The sequence below is a fragment of the Ornithodoros turicata genome, chromosome 7, assembly GCF_037126465.1.
Source record: "Ornithodoros turicata isolate Travis chromosome 7, ASM3712646v1, whole genome shotgun sequence".
NCBI classification, from domain to species: Eukaryota; Metazoa; Arthropoda; class Arachnida; order Ixodida; family Argasidae; genus Ornithodoros; species Ornithodoros turicata.
In genome coordinates, this window is record NC_088207.1 from 40,661,787 (window position 1) to 40,671,793 (window position 10,007).

The following is a 10,007-nucleotide window of genomic DNA, read 5'->3' on the forward strand; positions in this document are numbered from 1 at the left end:
TTGATGACAATTGTACGTATGCAAAGCACGCCATTTATTCACAGCAACGATGCACACAGAAACGGACAAGGATAAACGCAGCGCACTAGTAAGATTTTATAATTGTGGTAATGTAAATCGCATATTCTCTCGTTCACAGTCACTACAAGCAGTGACATAGCCAGAAAAACTTTTTTTTTGAAGGGGGGGGGGGGAGGGTTCTATGGGATGTTCACAAGGGGGGCGGGGTCTGACCCCCTCGTTTCCCTCTCCCAACCCCCTAACCCCCTCCCCTGGATACACCACTGACTAAAAGTATTCGTTGTTGTTTCTTAGATTGGTCGTGAGGCATACTAAATATTTATATACTCTTTGGTATAGTAGTGCTACAAAATGCTGTTGGAATGATATTGTTGTTAATTGTCGGTTGTTATACGGAAGCACATTGTACGGGAGCTTTCGGTACTACGAAAGCAGGACGACGAGGTCGACAACATTAGTAACATTTAAGAGAGACGCTGACAAACAGAAAATTGCACGGACACGTAAACAAACAAGTGTTATTCCGGAAGCTACCCATTTTTGCCAACGTGTTAAAACAGAGAGAAAGAGAGCCAACAATCACGCGCTTGTATCAACCGCACGCGATGTAGTATTCTTGTGGGCACGCTATATTCCTTTCTATAAGGCGGTAAACTTCTTCACCAGTTACTATGGTCTAGTCTTCAGCAACATGAGATATGTAAAAAAAAAATGAAATCCTCGCAACCCGCATATGGTGACAAGGACCTGTCCCCTTAAGACAACGAAAGTCAATATTCAAATAAACGTACCTGCACCTACTTTATTAATGCAACTTAAGGCGTTCGTGGAATCATGGCATATCATCTACGATTCCCCAGACATTCGACTACCATGATGACTGCTGCGAAGGGTTACCGTAGCCTCTGGTTCGGAAGCCTCCACGGCTCACGAAGGGGCCTTGCGTACTGGGCGTCCTCACTCGGTGTGACTCGTCACTGGGGGGCCACGCCACCGGTATTCTTGCGAGTACTGCTGCTGGTGGAGGCTCAGCAACAAGAACTACGTCTGCAGGAGCTTGAGGACCGACACCTATTCACACAATATGATCGTTGGCCAAGGATAAGTTAGTTATGTTGATATCAATACATTCTTAATGTATTTTTATTTGATTTTTCTTTAAATCAATCCATAAACAAATAAAACTGTGTTGCCTTAAGGTATATGGTTCTGAACCAGTAAGCAGGCACGCTTGGATAAAGTATGCACTAAAAATGATAGTTAAAGCACTCAAGGGTGACTTCCGTTGTCTTGGATGATACGTTTTTTGTTGCGCATACGTATGTTCTAGATCCCTCATGGCGCTTTAATACTTGCGGTTCTTAATGTTCTTTTTTCTTCTGCTTTGGTAATGCAGAAACATGCATTATATTTTATTAACTTTTTCGCAGTTTCGTGTTACGATTGCGAGGCCTATCGTTTTAGAGCCCCCCTAAAGAACGATTTCGTCGTAGAGGTTTAAACGCCAACGAATACCAGACCCTTGGAGTTCCAATAGAGAAAGTCACAGATATCCAATAAAAATCACTGCTGTTATGGGTTATACGTGTGTTCCTAGTGTCTGACAACGCATGAAACAAACCGCTACATCGGGTGTCACCTAACCAAACTCGTCGCTGCGAATGAGGGACGCAGTGGTGCGACATAACTTGACTGAATCCAAACCAAACACTCACCATGCTCGTTGGTTCTTATTCCTGTACGGAACCCACAATCGTCGGCGACGTACTCCACTACTCGAAATGTCCCGTCGCTCTTGGTGTATCCGTAACAGCCTCGCACCACCCCATAGGCGTCACGCACCTCTTTTCTAAACTGACGCGTTCCCTCGAGGTCCACAAAATCGTAGTCCACAATCGAGGTTCCGCTACCAATATTTCGGCAAGCATCGCCTCCGGTGACGCTCTTGTCGTCCCTCTGGACAACATCAGTGCTGTCGTCTGCTGGAGGTCTCCAATATGCGGAGGACACGTGGCGGACCTCACTCCGTGGTCTTACAAGAGGCCTATCAGCCGTTCCGTCTCGAGGTGAAGCTTGCCGGTCCCACTGTCCCATCTTCCAGTCATCACTAGAAGCTTGCTGGTGTGAATGTTGCGGTGGGTGATGATCTGACCTGTATTCGTCATCTGCGGCACGTGACTTGCTGTCACCTTGTGGTACCCGTTCGCCAGATGGACGCCAGTCACCTTGACGCGTTCCAGGGGCAGCTCCTTGAAAGCCGAAGCTGTCCCGCGCGTCCTGGTTTGGAGAATGCGTTTGTGGAGACCATTCAGTTGATGCTCGTTGTGCTCCCCGTGTGTTATACACGTCTTCGGCGTAGACCGTTCCTCCGGGCGTGTCATCTGAACCTGGAAGGGAGCTTCCATAGAAGGTTGTCTGTTCGCTGCTCAGGTACAAATTCCGTTGGTCTGATTCACTGACGACTGTCGTTGCTATAACAGCCTAGAAGATATGAAGTGGCAGGTTAAAGGGAATGCTACACTTTGATAGACATGGTTCATCATACACGCATTATACTTGTTTAGCTGGCGAGATATAGACTCTTGAGCACACGCCCGCGTCAAGTTCTGACGTCAAGGGAGTGCGAGCTACAGCCGTCCCTATTGGTTCTCGCAAGCATCAGACATCGTGATGACCAGAGCTTCGGTATTCGCGGTGCCGATTTTCTTCGCGTCCATTACCTTCTGTTGCGTAAAGCTTACCGGCTAAAGCTTACAGGTTCACATCGATACAAATAATCGTTTTTCATATTTATCCGGTATAACTTAGTGGCTAAATGTCAGAATCCCATTAGGCGGAAACTCCCGATATCGTACCCAAACAGCACAGCGTCTCTGCCCAATATATTAGCTGGGTATCGGCGGTACTAGACAAAATAGTGGACGAATATTATACCACTTTTGCCAATGATCTAGGCAACATTGGGCCTGGTTGTTGTACTGTTTGGGTAAAAGGTAACAGCTCCATTATTTTGCTCGGTTTGTCTTGGTTTGCCCTGTTGGTCGTGCAAAACGCCGTATCTGGGTGGACAAGGTGTACCCAAACACACGTTGTATGCGTACTCAACCATCGAAACGTATCCGAGGCGAATGGCACAATGTTACTCACAAGAAGGTACACGCTGGTGAACATATTTTACGAAGAAGCGCGTCCCGTATAGAGTATAGACGGGCACAGAGGCAGGCGCACGACACAAGCAACGTATTTCCACTTCACTAATGTAGCAGCGGTTTCATAGCAGTCCTATGTACGACGGCTACACAAGACAACAACTGAATGTCGCATATGTAACGTATTCCGTACCTTTTATATTCGTTTATCTGTATTGGATGTTGTTTCTTTATGAATACTTTTTCGCTCCTATTTATAACCGAGGATAGAGTTGCCTAACAACCGAGCTCACGTCGCGTTCAAATATGTCACAGCAAGAAGGCACGCGTAATCCTCCGTTCATTTCCCGAAGAGCATGGCGTAGTATAGCTCTGCGTATTGATCCTGTCATTCTTTCTGCCCACATAAGTAGCTTAATATCCCTCCAAAGAGCAGAAGGAATGTCTTCTGATTTCATATCGTTTTGCTCTCAATTCTTTCAGGAATCCTGGTACAATGGAGAAGCCTCCCCAATATAGTTCAGCCGATCGCCTGCGTCGTTTCACTTCCGCCTCGTTTGTTGCTCTGTTTATCCAGCGTTTAGCAGAGTGCTTTTTCTGATACGGCTTTAATCTTGTTTCTTATGGGAGAGAGTATACTGTCTTACGAAGGGAGCGTAAAGGAAGCGAGCGTGGGAAGTGATGCACACGTATGAGTTATGAATTTGGGCAGCTCGTCATCGAAACTCTTTTCCGGCGTTGTTCAGCGTCGTTTTTCTCTTTTTCTTTCTTTTTTTTTTTCTTTTTCTTTTTTTTTTGCGTCGTTTCGTTTCGCCGGAATGGCACGTACGTGTTGAGAAGTGATCTATGTTGCCGTATCAGCTCAGCGCAGCGCTGCACGACAAACGCTGTAGTGTGCTCAACTTTCTTGTGGGCGGAATAACGGTTCAGCTACATTTTAAGTGGGTAGCCGTCGGAACGTTTAAGTGACAAATTAGGGTGCCGTTGCTACTGTTTTTGGCAAAGTCAAAAACCACGCGAGATTGGAAAATGCCGAGACACAGGCCAAACGAAGATTCTTTCCTTTGGGAATTTCATTTACATTTTTAAGATGACCATTGAGGCAGACATGTATGGCGATTTTCTTCTGTTTGATTTGCCCTCATGAGTTAAGGCCCGCCGAGTTATTAGTGCGCATTGGCGAAACACAAGCCCTATAAGATATCGAATGATATGGAGTATGGTGCTATGTTTCAGTTCTACATGTAATTCCCCATCCCCATATCATCGTCATCATGTATTTCTCTCTCTCTCTCTCTCTACATGTAATTATAAAGTTACTGTGTGTGTGTTATTGAGTGCCTGTCGACGACACTGATGATTTAGAATTGGATAGCTTCTCAGATTAATCGAATCGAAGTGGACGAATAAAACTACGGAGGCCACCCACAAATTTGAGAATGATACTGCAAAACATTTAAGAATGGCAAAGTCGAAAGCGTACCATTTATTAGTTCCCTTGACTTCTTGAGTTTTCTCCATCCCAGTTTTGTTCCTCTAATGCTCCATCACCGTGACTCTCCCAGAAACACGCCCACACATAATGATGTGATTTCCCGGACAACGCCACTGGCATCGGAACCACACAGGAACAGAACTTCGCTTTCGGATCCTGCCGGGAAGTATTATTTGCTGTTTTTCATTTGGCGACTACGCTGTACGACCGTACTCCAAGTTATTCTGGAAGTAGCCAGACAAAAGTGACACACAGCGCAGCAGTTGGACGAAATCTCATTTATTCGTAAACATCATCTTTGACCCTGCCCGTGAAAAAGTGGACGCCGTGCTTGCAGCAGAGCACTTTCCAGTGTTATAGTTGGTCACCCCAACTGGAGCCTTTCGATTTTTCCTTGTCACTAATTTGAGTTATTTCCGCGGTTATACGTTCACCGGTCGCCGAGTGTTTCTTAAGGCAGGTAGTGAATTCATTAGAAAGAGAGAGAGAGAGAGAGAGTTAAAAAATGCTATGGGGAAATAGGCTCCACCTACGTGAATATCTTCCTTAGGACACCTGCGCGGCGCAGGTCGTATTTCGTTACAGTTTTATATAGTTACATTTTATGCTTTATGATTGATGATGCTTTATGATTTTATACAGTTTTATATATAGCTGGGGCAGGCTGCGCCATCTATATAGGAACAGCGCAAACATAGCGAACATCCCACGATAATTCACGAAAAAGTAGGGCTGTGCTATTCATTTTAAAACCAAAGCAACAACAACAACAACAACAATAAATGATGACGATGAGATTATGTGTTTCACCGCGGTGGAGCGGTACCCTACCCCATTGCACGGGAACATTATGTGAAGATGATGAAGGAAGGATGAAAACGCAAGAAAGAACTAAACCTGTCGTCCACCGGATTACTTAAAACCAAAGCAAACAGGTAGATGTCTGAAACGAATTATTATGTACTCGAAGCATAAGCACGTACAAAGCTAAGACATACAATAATAATAATATAATAATAATAATAATATACCTTTATTAATGTGCCCAAGAACAGCCGAAGCCTTGGTGTTGGCGCACGCAGGTAATGCAGTATTTACAAATATATACATACATACATATACAGATTAGGCGAAATATAACATAAAAAATTAAGGAAGAGGAGCGTAAAGGGAAGATATTCACAGTGATACATACAATACAGACATGGATATATACAGTACATAATACTAAAAAAAAAAAGAAAAAGAAAAACTGTACAACTTCATGTGTTAGTGAGTGAACGCAAGAGGAGAGTTTTAAAAACGTTTGAATGCGAGGTAAAGATATCAACAGAGGGGTGAATTACGTTTGTCATTTGTTGAATACGTACGATCGGATTTGCAGGCATATGGTGGGATAAGTACAATATATTCGTGTGTCGGGTTATATTGACAGGTACGGCTATATGAAGCTGATGTAATAGAGATGGTGTATCTAGAAAACTGTGTAAGATCTTATAACAGAGCATAATATCATGAAAACGGCGTCGCGTTGAGAGTGGTTGGAGGTTAAGAAATGACATTATCTCAGTATAGACATACATTCTAAAGTGAGGGCTTTTTCTTAAGAATACGCTATGTACAATGTGTAGAAATTTCTTCTGGACAGATTCAATCCGTGACGAGTCAGTGCAGGAAAGAGAGTTCCACACTGGAGACGCGTATTCCAGTCGCGGTAAAATTAAGGAACGATACAGGTGAAGAAATACAGAGTGTGTGGAAAAGATTTTGCATGTATATGTGAGCAAGCCAAGAATTTTGAGAGCTGAAGACCGAACGTAAGAGACATGATCATGAAAACGCAGCTGGGAGTCGAAAATGACCCCCAAATCCTTCAGTACATCGACACGCTTGATGGCATCGGAACACATGTATGTATTGCATATTATGTTAGTTTTTCTGGAGTAAGTCACATGTTTCGTCTTCAATGGATTAATAGTCATCCCATTTTTAGAGCACCATTCAATTACAGAATAAACGTCAGTTTGTAGCTTGTGAACGTCATTTGGGTCGTGGATAACTTTGAATATCTTCACGTCATCGGCGTACTGAAGAACATTAGAATGACGAATATGCCCAGCTAAATCATTAATAAATACATTGAAAAGGAGCGGCCCCAGAATTGAGCCTTGAGGAACACCTGAAGGGGGAAAGTAAGGAGAAGAGAAGGCACCGTGCACCTTTACGACACAGCATCTGTTACTCAGAAACGAAAGGAAGAAAGCAATGAGGGCGTTTCCGAGACCAGTCATATGAAGTTTGTGAAGTAAAATAGTATGGTCCATCATGTCAAATGCCTTTGAAATGTCAAAATAAATTGAATCTACTTGTCCTCGTTCTGAGACACAAGGAGCCACGACGGACATAAACGATACAAGATTGGTGACAGTGGATCTGCCTGGCATAAAACCATGTTGTTGTTCACATATCTGCGACTTGAGAAAAGAAAACGTGCGATCATAGATTACCTGCTCAAACACCTTTGAAAACGCGCACAGTAGACTGACAGGACGATAGTTCGACACATTTAAAGGATCGCAAGACTTGTGGACTGGTACGACAACCGAAGTTTTCCAGCAGGTGGGGAACACAGAGTCTCGTAGAGACAGGTTGAATACATGAAGGAGGACGGGTGCAAGGAGGTCACCGTAGGCTTTAACGAATACTGCAGGAATTTTGTCGGCCCCTGGGGTCAAAGTAGGTTTTAGCTTCCGAATAGCTGCGATGACCTCCTCGTGGGACACTGCTATACAAGGAAGGTGATAAGATGCGTTCGACATGGAGCTCGAATTCGCAATTGGCTGTGCGTTACCGCGTTTGTATATTGAAGAAAAATGTGTAGCGAAGAGCTGAGACATCAGGGTTGTGTTAGAAGATACCCCACCGTTACTGTTCAAAGCGCATAGACTGGTTTCGTTTTTAGAAAGACGCACTTGTTTCCAAAATTGTTTAGGATTACTCTTGAGATCCATTTCAATGGATTTGATGCGATTGGCATAGTCACGTGATTGTGCCTGCTTAAGGAGTGTCCGGTAGTGAGCAAATAGTATGTAGTGTGTTGTGGAGTTATGCTTTTTGAATTGCCGGTGGTGGAATTTTTTCTTCTTTAGGTAAGATCTGGTCTCCTTCGAGAACCAAGTAGGGTATCTATGAACATTATGTATGGTCCGAGTGGGGACAAAGGAACTTATACCTGAATGAACAATATCTGTAAATAAAACAGCAGCACTGTTAGCATCAGTGGCATTGAATACGGGTTCAAAATTAGCTGCTGCGAGATGATGATATAGACCAACGTAATCTCCTCGACGAAGATCGAAAATATCGGATGCTACATGATGATTACGGAAAGAAGTAGGCACGGACACTGCAAAAGGGGGGTGATATTTGTCTGGCGGAATCAACGGGGAAGCAGGCCTAACAGACGTAAAATTGGCCGAGCGGACGAAACAAAGATCAAGGAATTGTCCCCTATGGTTGGGGACAGTGTTAACTTGGGAGAGTGACAAGAAATCGGCAAAGTCACGAAGACAGTTTACACCGTTTAAACCGTAAGACGGTTGAGGAACGGCAGGGGAAAGTTGTTGAGCTTCGAAATGAGGTAGATTGAAATCACCTAACATGAAGATGTCACAGTGTCTATCAAGTAATGGCTCCAGGGACAGAAGGTACTGGGAGAGTTCTGACGGATTAAACAATGGTGGGAAGTAGTGGACACCCACAAGTAAGTTGGGGTCATTGAGGCGATGAATTTCGATCCATACCGACTCAGGGTATTGCTCCAAGTCGCGGCGACGTATAACTTTCAAGGCATTGGACACTGCAATTAGGCACCCACCGCCACGTGCAGTAGCTTTCCCAGGAACAACGCGATCTGAACGGTACACACTGTAGCAATCGGGAAAATAGGCGCTGTTCGGAATAGAGTCATTTAGCCAGGTTTCAGAAAGACAGATGATGTCGTATTCGCACTCACACACAGCTGAGAAAAAGCTCGAACTCTTCGTACGCAAACCACGCACGTTTTGATAGTAGAGACTTGCCCACTCATTCTTGACTGCCATCCGTGGGAGCATGTTGGTCGGAACTGTAGATCATGCTGCTGTGGAGCCGACCCCTGAACTGCTTGACTAAGCAGCCAGAGGGCCACACCGCAGGATCGTGAAGGAGGTCAAAGGCAGCGTCGTCGGTTGAGATGTGGAACGAGGCATACGTTTCGTAACGTGATTTTAACTTTGTGCACTTGATAGACGAGGAGTCAGTTGTCTTTGCGACGAATGCAGTGATGTCGTCTACAGTTGTCGCAGGAAGGAGCTTGGTGACGAATAGTGCCTTGTTGGCGCGGCGCGGTCCCACGGCACTTAGGCCTTCGGAAATCGACGTGCCGAAGAAAGCTGTGGGCTGAGGTGCACGTACGTTGGGCATTTCAATCGGCGACATCTCACCGTTAGAAAGACTTGGTGAAGATGTGTTGCCTGCAGGTAGTTTAGCGGCCTGTGCCGCGAACGTGACTCCCGGCATTCGAGTCAAATCAGAAGATGGGGCCGAAGTAGGGAGGGAGGCCGGTTGCGACGACGCCACATTTGCACGAAAATTCGGAGTGATGGCTGCATCCCTACGAAGAGAAGCTTTACGCAGTTCAGCTCGCAGAGAGTTGATCTGAATCACCATAGCCGAAGAAGATTCGATAATAATAATAATAATAATAATAATAATAATAATAATAATAATAATAATAATAATAATAATTGGAATTGGAATTGGAATTTTTATTACCATCTGTTAAATCATTTGTACATGTCATAAGGTCCACCTAAACCATAACGGTTTGTGGGCAGGACCCGGCAATGAAATGGAACACTAAGTAACAACAGTAATAGTAGAGGTACCTTAACAATAACAACACCCTTAATTTATGGCTCTAGTTACACATCTGAAAAAAAAAAAAACTAATCAACTCGAAATAGACAATGAGTTGGTAATAATGACTTAGTAACAATAACCGTAACAATACCATAACAGTAACAATACCATTAATTTATCAGTCTAGCAACACATCCAGAATACTCTTAACAGCTCGAATTGACATCAAATCCAACGAATCAGTTGGCAAAGTAATAAATATATTAGGAACGTAGTAGCGCCGCAAACCCTTACCATAATTTGTAAATATTCGTGGTACATAGTAAACTTCAGGACATCTGAAGCCATAATAATATGGACGACTGGTCTTAAACCTGTCAATCCAAAAAAAATTTTAACACAACAGTTCTAATAAACAGATCCTTAAAGGAAGACATTCG

General features: G+C 44.0%; 1 protein-coding gene across 1 annotated transcript; it reads right to left on the reverse strand.

Moving 5' to 3' along the window:
• Positions 1 to 269: 269 nt before the first annotated feature.
• On the reverse strand, positions 270 to 4,686 carry LOC135399881 (uncharacterized). The gene is made up of 3 exons (XM_064631615.1): positions 4,654 to 4,686; positions 1,737 to 2,502; positions 270 to 1,092 (listed from the first exon to the last, which is right to left on the reverse strand). Exons 1-3 carry the CDS (start codon positions 4,654 to 4,656, stop codon positions 890 to 892), a joined length of 972 nt encoding a protein of 323 aa, XP_064487685.1. The 5' UTR covers positions 4,657 to 4,686; the 3' UTR covers positions 270 to 889.
• Positions 4,687 to 10,007: the final 5,321 nt, after the last annotated feature.